Source organism: Bactrocera oleae, chromosome 2 (assembly GCF_042242935.1).
Source record: "Bactrocera oleae isolate idBacOlea1 chromosome 2, idBacOlea1, whole genome shotgun sequence".
In the NCBI taxonomy this organism is placed as follows: Eukaryota; Metazoa; Arthropoda; class Insecta; order Diptera; family Tephritidae; genus Bactrocera; species Bactrocera oleae.
In genome coordinates this window covers 58,865,017-58,884,812 of record NC_091536.1, presented here as the reverse complement: position 1 = coordinate 58,884,812, position 19,796 = coordinate 58,865,017, and the positions used below count along the sequence as shown (strand labels likewise).

General features: G+C 34.5%; 1 protein-coding gene across 1 annotated transcript; it reads left to right on the top strand.

The window, feature by feature from the left end:
• The first annotated feature begins 15,247 nt into the window (after positions 1-15,247).
• LOC138859048 (uncharacterized) lies at positions 15,248-18,306 on the top strand. Its single transcript, XM_070113229.1, has one exon. The coding sequence runs from the start codon at positions 15,253-15,255 to the stop codon at positions 18,106-18,108; it is 2,856 nt and encodes a 951-aa protein (XP_069969330.1). The 5' UTR covers positions 15,248-15,252; the 3' UTR covers positions 18,109-18,306.
• Positions 18,307-19,796: the final 1,490 nt, after the last annotated feature.

The window sequence follows — 19,796 nt, the reverse complement described above, 5'->3', positions numbered from 1 at the left end:
GGTAACACTCATCAAGCCACTTTTAGGTATCAGAAATATTTTCGATTTAGACAGTCTGTGGGTCTGTGTGTCTGTCTGTCTGCATATACGCTAACTAGTTCCTCAGTTTCAAAAAGCTGCCTATTTGTCAGAACCGCCGATATCGGGCCACAATAGCATATAGCTGCCATGCAAACTGACCTATTGTAATCAATGGTTGTACGGCAAGCTATTAATTTGACATAGATTATTATCCAAAACATTGATATAATATCCGAAGATATTGTTCAGATCCGACCACACTATAGCTTATGGTTGCGATCCGATTTGACCGATTCAAATCAATATAAAGATAATTTTATACCTTTGTTACCCTGAACAAGGTATATTAAGTTTACCACGATGTTTGTAACACCTAAAAGTATATATAATATATAAATTATTAGCGTGACGAGCTGAGTCGATTTAGCATTGTCCGTCTCAGTCCCTCTCAGTTCACTATAGCATATAGCTGCCATATAAACTAAACGGAATAAAGTGCTTGCATGGAAAGCTTTTGAGGAGATATCTTCACGAAATTTGGCATGAGTTATTGTCTAAAGCAATGGTGCAATCTCCGATGAAATTGTTCAGACCGGATAACTGTAACATATAGCTGCCATAAAACTAACTGATTAAAATCAAGTTTTTGTAAGGAATATTTTATATTTAAGAAGCTACATCGGCGCAACCGTAGTTAACATTTTTTTTTTGTTTTATCTAATGTTATTTTAATGTCCCTACTCTCTTATTCAACCCTTATTTTTATAATCATCTAAGACATATTTGAGTTATGAATAAAATTTAAAAAAAAGAAGCTCGAGCGTTATAACTTAGAGTTTAATTGTACTTCGAGTAGTGAGACTGAACTATGCAGCTAGACTCACTTGCTACATGTTGTGCTCGGGTACAAAACGCTACCTAATCGGAAGCTCAGTCAATGATTGCAGCTAACCTTTGCTACGATTCTTGGCCATCTTTGGGATGAATGCAGTGTGTTCATGTGTTTGTTGTGTGGTACAAGTGTTGCTCTCAAATGCTATTTACAACAAACTGAAGTTGCCAAACGCAACACTTTTGAAAAGCTTTCGCACTACCATCCCAGCCCGACAGCAAACAAACTGAAGCAACAACAAACGAATTGGATTGCAGAGATTACATTTCATGCTGTCTTCTGAGTTTTGGTAAAAATAGTTTTTGCTGCCAGAAAACTGTAAAACCAATTTTTGTAATGCGCTTTCAGAAGACTTAGGAAGTTATCGACAGTGTACTTTTATAAAAATAGCAAAACTCGTATGCGATATGCTGTTAAGTGCGCACTTTGGTACATATTATTGCATACTGTTTTGTGATATTAAGCAATTACTTTGATTGGCGCTTGAACTAAAAGTGACTTCTGACATTGTGAAAACTGAAGCAGTTTTGTTTTTGCTTCTGCTCTTCCTCTTTTTCTCATTTCTTCTACTATGCGCTCAGCACTTATCTGAAAAAATATTTCACGCGCACATGAACGCTTTCTCCGTAGAGATATCTGTTCGAACGGATATCAGCCAATTTTACCCTTTAGTCGAAGAGAAAAACAGCTCTGCTATCGTTACGGACAGTTCATCTGCATAATGAGCTTGCCAAAATGAACAAATGCACACACGTGGTTAGTAAAGTTGCATGAACATGAAAATCAGTTATTGTTTTGCACGAAATCACTTAATATTAAATAATCGGATACATAGTAAGAGCCAGTGAAGATGAAGCTCCAGAGTGACGGCTAACGGATAATATTGCACCCATTACTGTATAGTTGTCATTAAGAGGAGTTCATGTTTAATTATTAGAATGGTTTTTTGTTGCCCTAGATATAAGATCGATTTTGGATAATTCGTGCTAGGAATTCATGAAATTACATATCTTATTTTTGTTGCTTTTATACCTCAAAATAAAAAATAGTTCTGAATCTGCTTTTATGTACAAAAAATTTTAAAAATAAACTCAATAAAAATACATAAAAATGCGCATATAAATAATTGATTAAAAGATAACAATCATCTATTTAGGATTCATTTTTACAATAGTCATTTTATAATAGACTCCTAATATTAACTTTTACTTTTCCTGTCATGTTCCGTAGAAGTTTCTTTTATTAACCCCCAAATATAATCCTCAATCATGCTTTCAGTATACTCTCCTTTAAACTCCCATATAATCTTTAAATTCATCTAAATGAAAATGAATCATGTGCATATTTAGAGACATTCTACATCCGATGATCAGTTTGTGATCAGCTCGTCATAATTGAGAATTCAATTGCTAAGTAACTTCAGGAAAATATCACAATCCATAATATATTTGATTTAAGGACCTAAAAAGATTTCAGTTTTTATTTGTTGTCCTGATTTTTAGCAGATAGATTGAAGTAAACTTGATATGCTTCGCTTCATACTTTTTTTCCTTTTCATTTTAATAATTTCGCCGCAAATAATTGTTACAAGAAACAAAATTGTGAAACACGTTATTCCGCTGCAATGTGCAAAGATATACTGTCGTACACAACGAGCCGTGCAAGCAACACTATCTTCCATGCTCTCCCCTCTCTTTTGACACAAGAGCCCGCGAAAACAAAAATCAAAAATGGTCAAATCGCTTTAGTTGCTTAAAAAGCAAATATAAATAGTCTTTTTCATATATATTTGCTTATATAACCGTAATATATTAAGTAAAACCTATACTCAAAAACAAAATTTTTTGATTAAGATTTGCTCTCGTTTATTTTTAAATCCCTATTTTCCTTTTACATAATACAAATCAGAAAACATGAAACGAATTAACAATATACTTAAGATGTCGGTTTTATTTAAAACCAAGAAAAAAAAACTTTGGTTGTACCGTGGCTATATTACTCTTCACAAATTTAAAAATTCTTCACAAGAACGCTAGTCGGTCAGTGCGTATAGCAGGTGTATGCTATAGTGACTCGATCTGAACAATTTCTTTGGAAATTGCACCGTTACCTTAGATAATAAGCTATCTAGATATCTTGTTATATAAAAACGTTTTCTGTATAGTAACTTGAGACCGATTGTTTAGTTTGTATGGCAGCCACATGCTATAGTTGGCCGATATCGTCGTCTCCAACAAATAAGTCGCTTCATGGGGAGAAAATGATGTGTGAATACAAACAGACGGAAAGACGGGCATGGCTAAATCAACACAGCTCGTTACGCTGATCACTTTTATATATATTTGAAAGGGTCACCAGTTGCCTTCTGGGTGTTACAAACTTCGTGATAAAAATAATATATTCTGTTCAGGGTATAGTAAGGATACATCGAAGTAAACAAAGAGGAAAAACATTGAAAAAATTTATTAAATTTCAATAAAACTCCACTTACGGACATTTATTTTATAATTTTCCGGTAGTCAATATCTTTTTAAAGACCACAACTAATCTGCCATCATTTGGCAATCCCAACAACTTTAGTAGCTTTCTTCCCTATCTTTTAGATTCTGGTGAAACCGCTCCCTCTGTTTATCAGTATGATTTAGTAGATTATCCGATTACGGAGATAGTCTTGTCTAACCTAACAGTACAAAACGTTTGTAAGGTTTAATTTCCGGAACAGTCAATACCTTGATAGAATCTGTCTCTATCATTAATTGCCGTATTTGAGGACCATTAAATACTCCAACTCTAAACTTTTCGTTACTAAGCTTCAAAAATTTTCCTACAAATGTAATTTAAACAATATTCTTTAACTTCCACCGCTTTGATTTTCACCTGGCGTACCTTCAATTATCTTTAGCTTAACGAAAATATCATCTAAGGATGTTATTACAATCTTATAGAAAGTAAGGCTTAGCTTAAGTAAAGTTTTTAAATAAAGAATCAGAATCACTTCGGCTGCTTCAAAGACAAGTCCTGTTTCAATAAAATCGTCAAACCGAAGTTTGACAACGGTTTTAAACTAAGAACCTAAGTTCAATATACTGGTATAAAATGAGTTTTTTAATGAAAATCAAATTCTAATTTTGAATGAAAAGTTATAAAAATGTATTAACATTATTTTTACACATTTTTACACATTTGACCACTTTTGGCAATTTGTGAATGCCAATAGAAATATTCGTCTTTTGAAGCAACCCAATCAGACCGCCAATTTCCGACTTCTGCGTAGGAATCGAAGTGCTGCTCAGCCAATGCGTTTCCTATCGATGAAAACAAATCGGAAACGAGTAATTGGAAGGGGCCAAGTCATTCACCAGACGAGTGGGGAAGCAGTTCCCAACCAAGTACTTTGATTTTATCCTGAATCGATTTTGCTTTTTGCGATTTTTGCAGGATCAATTCCGATCAATGCATGGTTTCAATTGATCATTTGTTGGCTGTAGCGACTAGTATTAACAATAGTATATATCACACCCTTCTTATTGATCACTTTTTTCGATATTAATGGTTGTCCCGGATTAACCCATGATTTTCTCCGTTAGAATTCTTAAAATAAATCCACTCATCGCTAGTGTCAACTCGATGCAAAACTGATTTTCTTTCGTGTCTTTGAAGCAAAATTTCACAAATGTTTTTTCGGTTTTCCATTTGTCTTTCGTTCAATTCATTTTGCACCCAATTTCCACACTTTTGGATCTTTCCCATAGCTTTCAAACGGTCTGAAATTGTTTGTTGTGCAACATTTATCATTGCTGCCATTTGCTTTTGACTCAAAGTACCTATTATCTTCATTCAAGATTGCTTGCAGTTCGGCGTCTTCAAACTTTGTTGGTGGTCTTCCATGTTGCTTCTGATAGAGCTCGAAAAGCACTCGATGACACTCCGCACCAATTTTCTTCAAATGGAAACAAAAAATTCTTGCGTTCCGCAAATCATAACTTTCCGGTACTAAATTTGGTATTTTAAATACAATGAAAAAATATAATGTTGTTTATTTAATAACTGTAAGGTTATTGAATATGTTGATTCATGCCAACCAAATATTACAACAAATATTCCCTACCAACACATTTGCATCAACACGCTCACTTCATACCGGTAGATACATAAACTCAACTCGCGCTCTAAAGACCTTACTTTCTCACTCCTGTAACGGTTCAACTACATTCAATTACTTTACCAGCACACTCTATGAATGCTCTAGATTAGATTTAAAAATCGATTTTGTGCCCTCTTTTGCTAGGTTCACTGTCTACAGGGTTCATATGATTTGTATGGAATTTAGCTAACTGTGTAAGCATATTTGCTTCGAGTAAGGCAGTGCTGGGGTAACACTCATCAAGCCACTTTTAGGTATCAGAAATATTTTCGATTTAGACAGTCTGTGGGTCTGTGTGTCTGTCTGTCTGCATATACGCTAACTAGTTCCTCAGTTTCAAAAAGCTGCCTATTTGTCAGAACCGCCGATATCGGGCCACAATAGCATATAGCTGCCATGCAAACTGACCTATTGTAATCAATGGTTGTACGGCAAGCTATTAATTTGACATAGATTATTATCCAAAACATTGATATAATATCCGAAGATATTGTTCAGATCCGACCACACTATAGCTTATGGTTGCGATCCGATTTGACCGATTCAAATCAATATAAAGATAATTTTATACCTTTGTTACCCTGAACAAGGTATATTAAGTTTACCACGATGTTTGTAACACCTAAAAGTATATATAATATATAAATTATTAGCGTGACGAGCTGAGTCGATTTAGCATTGTCCGTCTCAGTCCCTCTCAGTTCACTATAGCATATAGCTGCCATATAAACTAAACGGAATAAAGTGCTTGCATGGAAAGCTTTTGAGGAGATATCTTCACGAAATTTGGCATGAGTTATTGTCTAAAGCAATGGTGCAATCTCCGATGAAATTGTTCAGACCGGATAACTGTAACATATAGCTGCCATAAAACTAACTGATTAAAATCAAGTTTTTGTAAGGAATATTTTATATTTAAGAAGCTACATCGGCGCAACCGTAGTTAACATTTTTTTTTTTGTTTTATCTAATGTTATTTTAATGTCCCTACTCTCTTATTCAACCCTTATTTTTATAATCATCTAAGACATATTTGAGTTATGAATAAAATTTAAAAAAAAGAAGCTCGAGCGTTATAACTTAGAGTTTAATTGTACTTCGAGTAGTGAGACTGAACTATGCAGCTAGACTCACTTGCTACATGTTGTGCTCGGGTACAAAACGCTACCTAATCGGAAGCTCAGTCAATGATTGCAGCTAACCTTTGCTACGATTCTTGGCCATCTTTGGGATGAATGCAGTGTGTTCATGTGTTTGTTGTGTGGTACAAGTGTTGCTCTCAAATGCTATTTACAACAAACTGAAGTTGCCAAACGCAACACTTTTGAAAAGCTTTCGCACTACCATCCCAGCCCGACAGCAAACAAACTGAAGCAACAACAAACGAATTGGATTGCAGAGATTACATTTCATGCTGTCTTCTGAGTTTTGGTAAAAATAGTTTTTGCTGCCAGAAAACTGTAAAACCAATTTTTGTAATGCGCTTTCAGAAGACTTAGGAAGTTATCGACAGTGTACTTTTATAAAAATAGCAAAACTCGTATGCGATATGCTGTTAAGTGCGCACTTTGGTACATATTATTGCATACTGTTTTGTGATATTAAGCAATTACTTTGATTGGCGCTTGAACTAAAAGTGACTTCTGACATTGTGAAAACTGAAGCAGTTTTGTTTTTGCTTCTGCTCTTCCTCTTTTTCTCATTTCTTCTACTATGCGCTCAGCACTTATCTGAAAAAATATTTCACGCGCACATGAACGCTTTCTCCGTAGAGATATCTGTTCGAACGGATATCAGCCAATTTTACCCTTTAGTCGAAGAGAAAAACAGCTCTGCTATCGTTACGGACAGTTCATCTGCATAATGAGCTTGCCAAAATGAACAAATGCACACACGTGGTTAGTAAAGTTGCATGAACATGAAAATCAGTTATTGTTTTGCACGAAATCACTTAATATTAAATAATCGGATACATAGTAAGAGCCAGTGAAGATGAAGCTCCAGAGTGACGGCTAACGGATAATATTGCACCCATTACTGTATAGTTGTCATTAAGAGGAGTTCATGTTTAATTATTAGAATGGTTTTTTGTTGCCCTAGATATAAGATCGATTTTGGATAATTCGTGCTAGGAATTCATGAAATTACATATCTTATTTTTGTTGCTTTTATACCTCAAAATAAAAAATAGTTCTGAATCTGCTTTTATGTACAAAAAATTTTAAAAATAAACTCAATAAAAATACATAAAAATGCGCATATAAATAATTGATTAAAAGATAACAATCATCTATTTAGGATTCATTTTTACAATAGTCATTTTATAATAGACTCCTAATATTAACTTTTACTTTTCCTGTCATGTTCCGTAGAAGTTTCTTTTATTAACCCCCAAATATAATCCTCAATCATGCTTTCAGTATACTCTCCTTTAAACTCCCATATAATCTTTAAATTCATCTAAATGAAAATGAATCATGTGCATATTTAGAGACATTCTACATCCGATGATCAGTTTGTGATCAGCTCGTCATAATTGAGAATTCAATTGCTAAGTAACTTCAGGAAAATATCACAATCCATAATATATTTGATTTAAGGACCTAAAAAGATTTCAGTTTTTATTTGTTGTCCTGATTTTTAGCAGATAGATTGAAGTAAACTTGATATGCTTCGCTTCATACTTTTTTTCCTTTTCATTTTAATAATTTCGCCGCAAATAATTGTTACAAGAAACAAAATTGTGAAACACGTTATTCCGCTGCAATGTGCAAAGATATACTGTCGTACACAACGAGCCGTGCAAGCAACACTATCTTCCATGCTCTCCCCTCTCTTTTGACACAAGAGCCCGCGAAAACAAAAATCAAAAATGGTCAAATCGCTTTAGTTGCTTAAAAAGCAAATATAAATAGTCTTTTTCATATATATTTGCTTATATAACCGTAATATATTAAGTAAAACCTATACTCAAAAACAAAATTTTTTGATTAAGATTTGCTCTCGTTTATTTTTAAATCCCTATTTTCCTTTTACATAATACAAATCAGAAAACATGAAACGAATTAACAATATACTTAAGATGTCGGTTTTATTTAAAACCAAGAAAAAAAAACTTTGGTTGTACCGTGGCTATATTACTCTTCACAAATTTAAAAATTCTTCACAAGAACGCTAGTCGGTCAGTGCGTATAGCAGGTGTATGCTATAGTGACTCGATCTGAACAATTTCTTTGGAAATTGCACCGTTACCTTAGATAATAAGCTATCTAGATATCTTGTTATATAAAAACGTTTTCTGTATAGTAACTTGAGACCGATTGTTTAGTTTGTATGGCAGCCACATGCTATAGTTGGCCGATATCGTCGTCTCCAACAAATAAGTCGCTTCATGGGGAGAAAATGATGTGTGAATACAAACAGACGGAAAGACGGGCATGGCTAAATCAACACAGCTCGTTACGCTGATCACTTTTATATATATTTGAAAGGGTCACCAGTTGCCTTCTGGGTGTTACAAACTTCGTGATAAAAATAATATATTCTGTTCAGGGTATAGTAAGGATACATCGAAGTAAACAAAGAGGAAAAACATTGAAAAAATTTATTAAATTTCAATAAAACTCCACTTACGGACATTTATTTTATAATTTTCCGGTAGTCAATATCTTTTTAAAGACCACAACTAATCTGCCATCATTTGGCAATCCCAACAACTTTAGTAGCTTTCTTCCCTATCTTTTAGATTCTGGTGAAACCGCTCCCTCTGTTTATCAGTATGATTTAGTAGATTATCCGATTACGGAGATAGTCTTGTCTAACCTAACAGTACAAAACGTTTGTAAGGTTTAATTTCCGGAACAGTCAATACCTTGATAGAATCTGTCTCTATCATTAATTGCCGTATTTGAGGACCATTAAATACTCCAACTCTAAACTTTTCGTTACTAAGCTTCAAAAATTTTCCTACAAATGTAATTTAAACAATATTCTTTAACTTCCACCGCTTTGATTTTCACCTGGCGTACCTTCAATTATCTTTAGCTTAACGAAAATATCATCTAAGGATGTTATTAATCCGCATTTCAACAAGTCTCTCGTAACTATAGGCCGATTTCTAAACGTTTCTGTAGTAAAACATAAAACTTGTACTTTATATGTAATTACATATGGTATACGCCGTGATTCCAATCTGTGTGTTGATTGTTAGAGAATAATGGATTGATATAGTGTCACATTGGTTTCTGCTCACCAAGCTAGCTTATTCAGATTTTCCTTACAGGCAAAAGAACTTACTCAGACTGCCCAGAAAAACACTGCCGCTCACTAGGCCCGATGAGGGGAGGCGGGTAGGGGGTGTTTCCCAAGGGCCGGAGTTCTAGAAGGGGCGAATTTGAAGAAATTTAATAAATAGTTAAAATTTATAATGCTTTTGATAGCTGATAGGAAAGAAGTTCAGAAACTCAATTTACGGCAGAAGCTTATAGAGTTTCGATGGTGTGGTTTGAGGTTGAAAGTCCTTTAGTCAATAAATGGAAGAAACTTGGTTCCAATGTCATCATCGATCCTGAAGTTATAAATATATAAAGCCTTCTTGTAAGTTCTTCAGTAAAGAAGAAATTGAATTCTAAATAAAAACTTTCTACGTCATACTTGATAGCGATATTTAAGGAATGAAGAGAAGATTCGCCGCAGTGAGTGACATGAATTAATCATTCTCATTTTCTATTCCAGTTCCATGATATGAAAGAAGATGAACTCAACACAGCTGCAACGAATTTTGCAAAAAAAATCTGCCGTTTAGATATACTTGTATGAAAAGTTGTCCAATGAAGCTATTCACCTCAGACACTTTTACGACGCAAATATGGTAACTCGTTCTATATGGTAACTTCATACAACTTATTGAATGCCATCATTGCTCGAAAATTAGGAAGACTTTTCCGAAATATTTTCACGTTTCTGTTTCAAGTGGTGATTAGCGATCAAGCTCTTCACAAAGCAGGATTTCAGTACTAGCTACACTGTGCATAGAGACAGAATTAGTCAAAAAGTTGGATTTCCAGACTATTACCGATGCATTCGCTGCTGCCAAAGCTCGAAAGGCTCACTTCTAAGTTCCAAATAATAAAAGAGTGCGAGATTTTAAAATGCATGTTCTAAAACTAAATCAAATTTCAAAATAATTTTTTTTTTATTAATCAGATCGATAAATAAATGTTTAAATAAGATGGAAGGGGCCCCACCTTTTTACTCTTGAACCTGATTTTTCTCTCGCGGCCCTGCTTCTCACTGAACGAAGTTCTAGACAGTTTTCATTCACATTCGGTGCTAAAGTGCATTTAGGTTAGAAAAAAATGTTCTCTAAATTTCATTAAATTTTACCAACATAAAGGGTGAAAAATCAAGTGTTCGTAAAGTTATTAGGGGCGAGGTCACAGCAATAAAAACCTTAAAAAACTTTGTTTCATATTAAAATTATACTCTAAATCTGCCAATGATGGTTTTGTTCAGTTCAGCTGACAGAATTTATCATATTCTCACACAAAAAGCCAAAGCAAAAGATTTAATTTTCAACAACCGTTATGTGAGTACGAGTAAGTGACGAATAATTAACTAATAAGTAGAACCATGTCGACCAAATTTCCGATACTAAACTTTTCTACTTTACAAAATTTATAAGCGTAGAAAAGATATTGCTTTAAAACTTTTGCTCAGCATTTCCCATATTCGCCATAGTCGATCTGCAAGCACATACACAAACATATTAACATGTGTGTATGTTTTGCCATAAAACCAGTGCATTGTTATATCTATATATGTATGTATATTAGGGTGGGTCAGAAAAAAAAATTGTTTTCGCTTTGTACTCTGAAAAGTAGGTTGTTAGACACATCTATGAAAGATTATTTTGTAGAGCAGTCAATTTCTTACGAAACTGTGTTTTGCAATTTAAAATAATTTTTTTCAAATGAGTTATAAAATTCATAAGAAAACAAGTAAGGAAGAGCTAAGTTCGGATGTAACCGAACATGTTCTACTCTCTCAAAGTCAAATGGTATACTCGTTTTAGATTTCTTTGTGGATCTTGCCGCCTTGTTCTATGTTGACCAATATTTTCGGTAAAAAGTCAACTATAGGCACTGGGGTTCACATATTCAGTACCTAGGGGCTTGAACAGTTTTGATTCAATTTAGATAATTTTTGGTCACAAGTTGGCATACTTTAAACGTATTATTCACGTAAAGTCTTACCCCGATGTAATCATTGTTGCATGATTTGCATACTGGAAAGTGAAAAAATCAGATGGAATTTAAAATGATGTTATATGGGAAATAATAATTGTAATCCGATATCGCCCATTTTCGTACCGTACTGTAACATAGAAATATGAGAAGAATATTACGTACCGACTTTGGTTGAAATCGGTTAAGCAGATCTAAAAGTGGGCGGTGCCACGCCCACTATCTAATTTTGAACGTGGTTCCTACAAAGTCATCTCATACCATCCTAGAGATAAAATTTAATGTGTCTGGCTTGTTTAGTGCTTGATTTATCGCGCTTTTAGTAGTTTTTAACAGTACCGTTATATGGAAAGTGGGTGGGGTTGTCACCCGTTTTCACCCATTTTCACGCCGTCAATAGAGATGCTAAAAACGTTTATTCCCAGTGAATTTTGTTGTTATAGCTTTAGTGGTATAGGAGATATGCACATTAAACTTATTAGGGGGCGGGACCACGCCCACTTTTAAATAAAATTTTAAACTGCAGATGCTCCTCCCTAATGTGATCCTGTATACCAAAAAGAGTCTTATATTTTGTTGCGGAGCTTAGTTATGGCAATTTATTTGTTTTTGATTAATGGCGTTTTGTGGGCGTGGCAGTGGTCCGATAACGCCCATCTGCAATACCAATCGTCTCACGGTACCAGGAAATATATGTACCAAGTTTCATAAAGATATCTCAATTTTTACTCAAGTTACAGCTTGCACGGACGGACAGACGGACGGACGGACAGACAGTCACCCGGATTTCAACTCTTCTCTTCATCCTGATCATTTATATATATATATAACTCTATATCTAACTCGATTAGTTTTAGTTGATACAAACTACCGTTAGGTGAACAAAAATATTATACTCTGTAGCAACAAGTTGGGAGGGTATAAAAATTCCCTCTACGATTTGCTGCAGTGTCATACGAATTTGAGATGCAAAAAATTTGCAAGAAGAACAATTACGTTCAAGTTAAATAATGGTTGAGCTTAAGTCTGCAATTTCACAATAAGTCTTTCCACGAATTGGGTGCACCGCAGCATTCGACACAAGAGTAAATTGCAAGTATAATAAGTGTCTCTCATATGGCAGTTGGTCATGGCGTATGAGTAATACCACAGATTTCTATAACATTCGAGTGCTTAGTTTGTATATAAATTACACGGAATCTCTGTCCATTTGTCGATTTAATACAATTGAGTACGGCCTTCGAGGCGTATATAGCTTAATGTATATGTGTATGTAACGTTATTTTGTCTATGAAATATTAAATGCGTTCGTAGCATTTCGGGATGAAAAGTTATGAGTTTTATATACACAGAATTATGTGTATGTATGTATTATTTAATATTATATAATGCAAGCAAGCCATCATTTATATATGTGTGTTTATGTTCGGCATGGCTAAAGTGTGTTGGTCATATTATATATTTATATAAATTATGTAGAAATTTGCGCCGTCAACTGGATTTTGTCAAGGTATGTGTAAAGTATTGAAGAAAAGTAATCTATAATATAAAAATGAATCGCAAAATGTGTTGGTAAGCGCATAACTCAACAACGCCTGGACCAATTTAGCTAAATCTTTTTTTTAAATTTTCGTTGAAGTTCAAGGATGGTTTTTACGGCGATAAAAATTAGAATTATTGCTGGAAAAACCCTAAAAATAGCCCTTTTCTTTTTCCCATACAAATGATTTGTAACTAAAACGTAGTCAATTTGAGCTTTATTGCTATGGTATAAAGTTCATATTAAATTACAAGCACTCACTGTTGTCTAAGCAATGTAGGTGTGTTCCTAACGTCAAAGATCATATCTATCAAAACAATGTGCGTGTGTGCGTTGGAGCTCAGAATATATAGTTGGAGGAGTTTAATGTGGCGTTCCGAAACTCGCGGACCAACAGTGTTTTATTATTTTTAATATCCAAATTTTAAGTACGGCTTAAAAGGATTTGACTTCAAGTCATATAAAATTTAAAAAGAAAAAAGTTGTCTGTTACCTAATCTACTGAGTTTGCTTTTGACGACTGATACACGAAACAAATTCGTATATAGTTTTTTGTGCAGAGTGTTTACTTAGTTAGTGTTTGTTTAGTTCGTGATTAGTGAAAAAATAATTTATATTTGATATGCCTCCTATATGACGAAGCAATTTAGGTAGAAGAACCAGAAATGCTACAAACCAAGCTAATTACCGATCTAATCGTACTGCACAAGAACGTGACGACGGAAATGAACGTGAAAGAATTCGGATATCACAAACGCGTGAAGCGCGAGCGCGACATTCAACTAATAATCGCGCAAGTTTGAATCGAGCTGCTTTCAGTTACGATGTGTCAATTGACTACAGTAACTACCAATGTGTTGTTATTGGTTCTATGAACTCGGTTTGCTCACACTGTAAGGCATTAAAATACAAAAACGAAGCCAATGGATTGTGTTGCGCAAATGGTAAAGTGAAATTGATACCATTGGATCCACCACCAGAACCATTGTACTCATTGGTTTCAGGAATAGGAACAGATTCTATACACTTTTTGACACATATCCAACAATATAACAATTGCTTTCAAATGACTTCATTTGGGGCAACAAATGTAGTTCGGGAAAATTTTATGCCAACTTTCAAGGTATGTATTATAGCAGTTACTCATAATTATTTTAGCGAACAAAATTTTTTGGCACCAAAGTTAAGATGTGTCACTAATCTTCAATTTCTTAATCACTTATATATCACTTAGTCATCATATTATATGGGGATTTAGTTTCAGTGACACTTTTATTATATTTTATATTTAATAGATATTAGTTAAAACTAAATATATACATCCAATCCATTAATTTATACCACACCATAATATTTTTTTTTTATTTACAGATACAAGGGCAAATATATCACAGAGCAGGTTCACTGTTACCAGTGTCAGATAACGACAACAAATTCCTGCAAATTTATTTTATGGGCAATTCACCACAAGAAATTGATCTGCGTTGTGCACATAACAATTTAGTAAAGAGGTCTATTGTAGAACAATTACAAACTTTATTTCATCAACACAATCAATTGATTATATTGTTTAAAACTGCCTTGGATCTGATGCCATCCGATAATCACAAAATTGTAATCAGAGCTGATAAAACACCTGCAGGTCAACATACAAGACGTTTTAATGTACCAACTATTGATGAAGTTGCTATCGTTGTAGTTGGAGAAAACTTGGAATCCCGTGATATTGTTTTACATCGTCGGAATGATCAATTACAACGTATAAAGGAAACACACCGCTCATATGATGCACTGCAATATCCCATTATATTTTGGCAAGGTGAAGATGGCTACGATTTCTCAATAAAAATGATAAATCCCATTACAGGTAACTAAAATATCTCAGTCATTATATTATGTATTTTGAATGTTATTAAAATAAAATCTATTTACAGGTTCTGAAACCAACAAAAAAGTCAGTTCAATGAACTATTATTCATACCGCCTAATGATTCGGGAAAATGAAGATAATCACATATTGAAATGTCGGCGATTATATCACAAATATGTTGTTGATATGTATGTTAAAATTGAAACGGAGAGATTAACATTCATCAGGTTGAATCAAACTAAACTCCGATCTGAAGAGTATGTTCACCTTTGAGATGCGATTAATACTGATGGAAATGCACAGAATGTCGGTCGGATGACTATTCTTCCAGCAACATACATCGGAAGCCCTCGGCATATGCACGAATATGCTCAAGATGCCATGTCGTATGTTCGTCATTATGGTACAGCAGATTTGTTCATCACATTTACATGCAATCCACAATGGATAGAAATCAAGCAGGAGTTATTCCCTGGGCAATCACCCATTGATCGTCATGATATTACAGCCAGAGTCTTTAGACGAAAGTTGAAATCTTTAATGGATTTCATCGTAAAACATAATGTGTTTGGTGAGACACGCTGCTGGATGTATTCTGTGGAGTGGCAGAAACGAGGATTGCCACATGCACACATTTTGATTTGGTTGGTTGAAAAGATAAGGCCAAATGAAGTTGATGCAGTGATATCAGCTGAAATCCCTAATGTACAAGTAGATCCTGGATTGCATGAGGTAGTTATCAAAAACATGATACATGGTCCCTGTGGAACTCTTAATCAAAATTCATCGTGTATGATGGATGGTAAATGTTCAAAACGATATCCACGGACATTAATATCGGAAACAATTACTGGTAATGACGGTTATCCATTGTATCGTCGCAGATCGACAGCAGACAATGGAAAATCAACAATTGTCAAATTAAATCAACAAGATATTGAAATAGATAATCGTTGGATTGTTCCATATTCACCCATTTTATCAAAGACATTCAAAGCACACATCAACGTTGAATCTTGCCATTCAGTGAAATCTATTAAATACATTTGCAAATATGTAACCAAAGGGAGTGATATGGCTGTGATTGGAATTGGTGCAGAGAATTCCAATGATGAAGTTACCCAATACCAAATGGGCCGCTACGTCAGTAGTAATGAAGCAGTTTGGCGAATATTTTCTTTTCCTATTCATGAGAGACACCCTTCTGTTGTTCACTTAGCTGTGCATTTAGAAAATGGACAAAGAGTGTATTTTACAGCACAGAACGCAGTACAAAGAGCTGCTCAGCCACCATCTACTACATTAACCAGTTTTTTTGAGACATGCCAAAACGATTATTTCGCACAAACATTGCTATATTCTGAAATGCCAAAATATTATACCTGGAATCAATCCTCAAGGAGATTTATACGACGGAAACAAGGAAAACCAGTTCCAGGATATACAGATGTATATTCCACCGATGCGATTGGCCGGATTTATTCAGTACATCCAAGCAATGATGAATGTTTTTACTTACGACTGCTATTAGTCAATGTACGTGGCCCAACATCATTCCAACAGTTACGAACTGTTGATGGTGAATTGTGTGGATCCTACAGAGAAGCCTGTCAACGTTTGCAATTGCTTGAAAATGACGCTCATTGGGATCAAACTCTCAATGATGCTGTAATATCATCACACGCTCACCAAATACGAACATTGTTTTCTATAATCATATCTACATGCTTCCCATCAAACCCAATTGATTTGTGGATCAAGTACAAAGATTATATGTGTGATGATATTTTGTATCAAATACGGAATAGAATGGGAAATCCAAATATACAAATCAGTGAAGAAATTTACAATGAAGTATTGATTTCAATTGAGGACATGTGCTTGATAATGTCAAACAAACTATTAATTCAATTAGGCCTGACCGCGCCCAATCGTCCAATGCATGACGCTTTTAACCAAGAGCTGCATCGAGAAAAACTGTATGATCTCAACTCTTTGAAAGAATTAATTCAAACAAATCTTCCACTGTTAAATGAACAACAGAAGTATGTATTTGAAACTCTTATGAAAGTAACAAATGATGAAACTGGAGGCATTTACTTCTTAGATGCACCTGGTGGTACAGGAAAAACTTTTTTGATTTCATTAATATTAGCAACAATTCCCTCACAAAATAAAATTGCACTTGCACTCGCTTCGTCGGGAATCGCAGCAACTTTGCTTGAAGGTGGTCGAACAGCCCATTCAGCACTAAAATTGCCATTAAATATGCAAAGCAATGAAACTCCAACCTGCAACGTTTCGAAGAACTCTGCAATGGCAAAGGTTTTGCAGCAATGTAAATTGATTGTTTGGGATGAATGCACGATGGCACATAAAAAATCTTTGGAGGCTTTAGACAGAACCTTAAAAGATCTACGGAGCAATAATAACCGATTTGGTGGTGCAATGATTTTATTAGCAGGAGATTTTCGTCAAACATTGCCAGTGATTCCACGATCAACGCCAGCTGATGAACTCAATGCATGTCTAAAGTCCTCCAATTTGTGGAAACATGTCAAAGTTCTTCATTTAAGTAAGAATATGCGTGTCGAATTGCAAAATGACCAATCTGGAAACATATTCTCTAAACAACTCATTGACATTGGTAATGGCAAATTTCCTATAGACATGTTGACTGGCTGCATTAACTTTCCTCAAAGTTTTTGTCAGTTAACTCGATCAAAAGATGAACTTATTCAGAAGGTGTTTCCAGATGTTTCTCAAAATTACAGAAACCATGATTGGTTGAGCGAACGAGCTATACTGGCTGCAAAAAACATAGATGTAAATGAATTAAATTTCAAAGTTCAAGAACAAATTACAGGCGAATTGAGGATATATAAATCAGTTGATTCGGCTACTAATCAAGATGATGTAGTCAACTATCCACCGGAATTTTTAAACTCGCTGGATTTGCCAGGATTGCCACCTCACAATCTTCAATTAAAGGTTGGATCGGTGGTTATAATGTTGCGAAATATCAACCAACCGCGTCTTTGCAACGGTACACGGTTAGCGATAAAAAAATTACTAAACAATGTGATAGAAGCAACTATACTCAAAGGAAAGTATAAAGGAGAAGATGTTCTTATACCGCGCATCCCAATGATTCCGACTGATGTGCCATTTGAGTTTAAACGACTACAGTTTCCAGTGCGGCTTGCTTTTGCTATGACTATAAACAAGTCCCAGGGGCAATCATTAAGTGTTTGTGGTATTAATCTAGAAAACCCATGTTTCTCACATGGTCAATTGTATGTTGCCTGTTCCCGTGTTGGAAAACCATCAGATTTGTTTATCTATGCGCCAGGTAATCAAACAAAAAACATCGTATACCACAAGGCACTACAATGATAATAATAATAATTATGATTCACATGATTAACAATAAAGCGATTACTTATTTTTAAATCCTTATATATGTTTTATTTAATTATTTTTTATTCACAACGCCCTATCACCAGGGTGACGGTTCTGTTCAGGAGAATTTTTTAAAATACGTAGGCGAAAAAAATGCCAAATTACAAATCTTTTTGACAGGACGAAGTCTGTCGGGTCAGCTAGTAGTAAATAAAAATAAGGAATATGTGTATATCTCCACAAAAGATAAATATATTTTGCAAAATATATAAAATAATGTATTTCCTGCAGAAATAATTTTCAAGTAAAACAGATTTTTTTTTTATTTCAATAGAAACAAATTGTAAATTTTAGAAACTTGAGTATATATTTGTTTAAATGTAAAATTGACTAACTACAAGTATTATATCAATTTGGAACAAATTTATTTAACTATGCATTTTTAATTAGACGCTAGTGCCTTAACAATTCCATAAAACTAGGAGGGTTCTTCAGTTCAATCTGTTAGATGGTGTTCAACCAGCATGCATACAGTCTAATTCTCAAATACTCGAATTGTGCTTCAATGGGAGAATATTATCTTTGGTTTTCTACCGTATGGTATGAAATCGCTGTATCTCCTATACCATATATACCATATGTTCAAAGTTTACGTACCGTTATAAAAGTTGACGTTTCCCATACATCAAGTATACTGTCTCATGCAAGAAATAATTTATTTCATTTAAAACGTGTCAATTAATCGTTATTTTTTATGCATTACAATTTTTCTACTCCATCCTTAAATTTGTGAAGATTTCGCTTAAATTTGAGAACTGCACTCATACCTCGCCAAAGTTCAAATACAGGCAACGGTAACTACACGAGTGCCAGCACGCACCCTCTTCATTAATTATTATCGCCCCATATACATATGTATACTTTTTTCACAGCAGCACAATTTTATTGAACACATATAAATACCGATGAATACTCCACTTCGAAGTGCTTGCATCATAACATGCATTCGGGTAAGTGTGCTAAGAACTTAGGGGAAACACTTTTGAAGTAAAGTAAATAACCTTGGCTATGAAAATGCCGGAGATGTAAAAATAAAATAGATAAAACCGTTGAATTAAGTTTTCAACAGCAGCAACTTGCGCTCGTAAAAAGTTATCCCACTTGCATTGGCACCTATTCGTATATGTAACATGTACGAGTGCGGCTCAATAAATATTTATCCCACTAAATATAGAGTTTTGTCATCATAGTCTGCTCTTAGCAGTGTTAAGTGTGGCGAACTTGCTCGCTACGCAAGAGTGCAAATCTGGCGAATATGAAATAGTACTTATTGGATAGCCCTCGTATAGCCCTTTACTTACAATCAATACAGGTGTATAGCATTTATAGGTATAACGGTATTTGTCTCGTCTGAAAGAGTAAAAGAACTGAAAGAAAGTTGTGCAAAATTTACTTGATTGCACACACTTACGAAGACAGGGCTTACAAAAATTTCATTTGGCTAAAAGTTGCGCTGCCAGTGATAAATATAACGATGAAGTTAAAAATCAATGATACCCAAAGCTCGATAGTTGCAAGACTATCTCAAAAATCATGTAAATAAATTTAAAAAAACGCGTTTACTTCGGTTCCAATTGTTCAAAGCAATAATACCCTTTACAAAATGTAAGGACTTTTCAAAT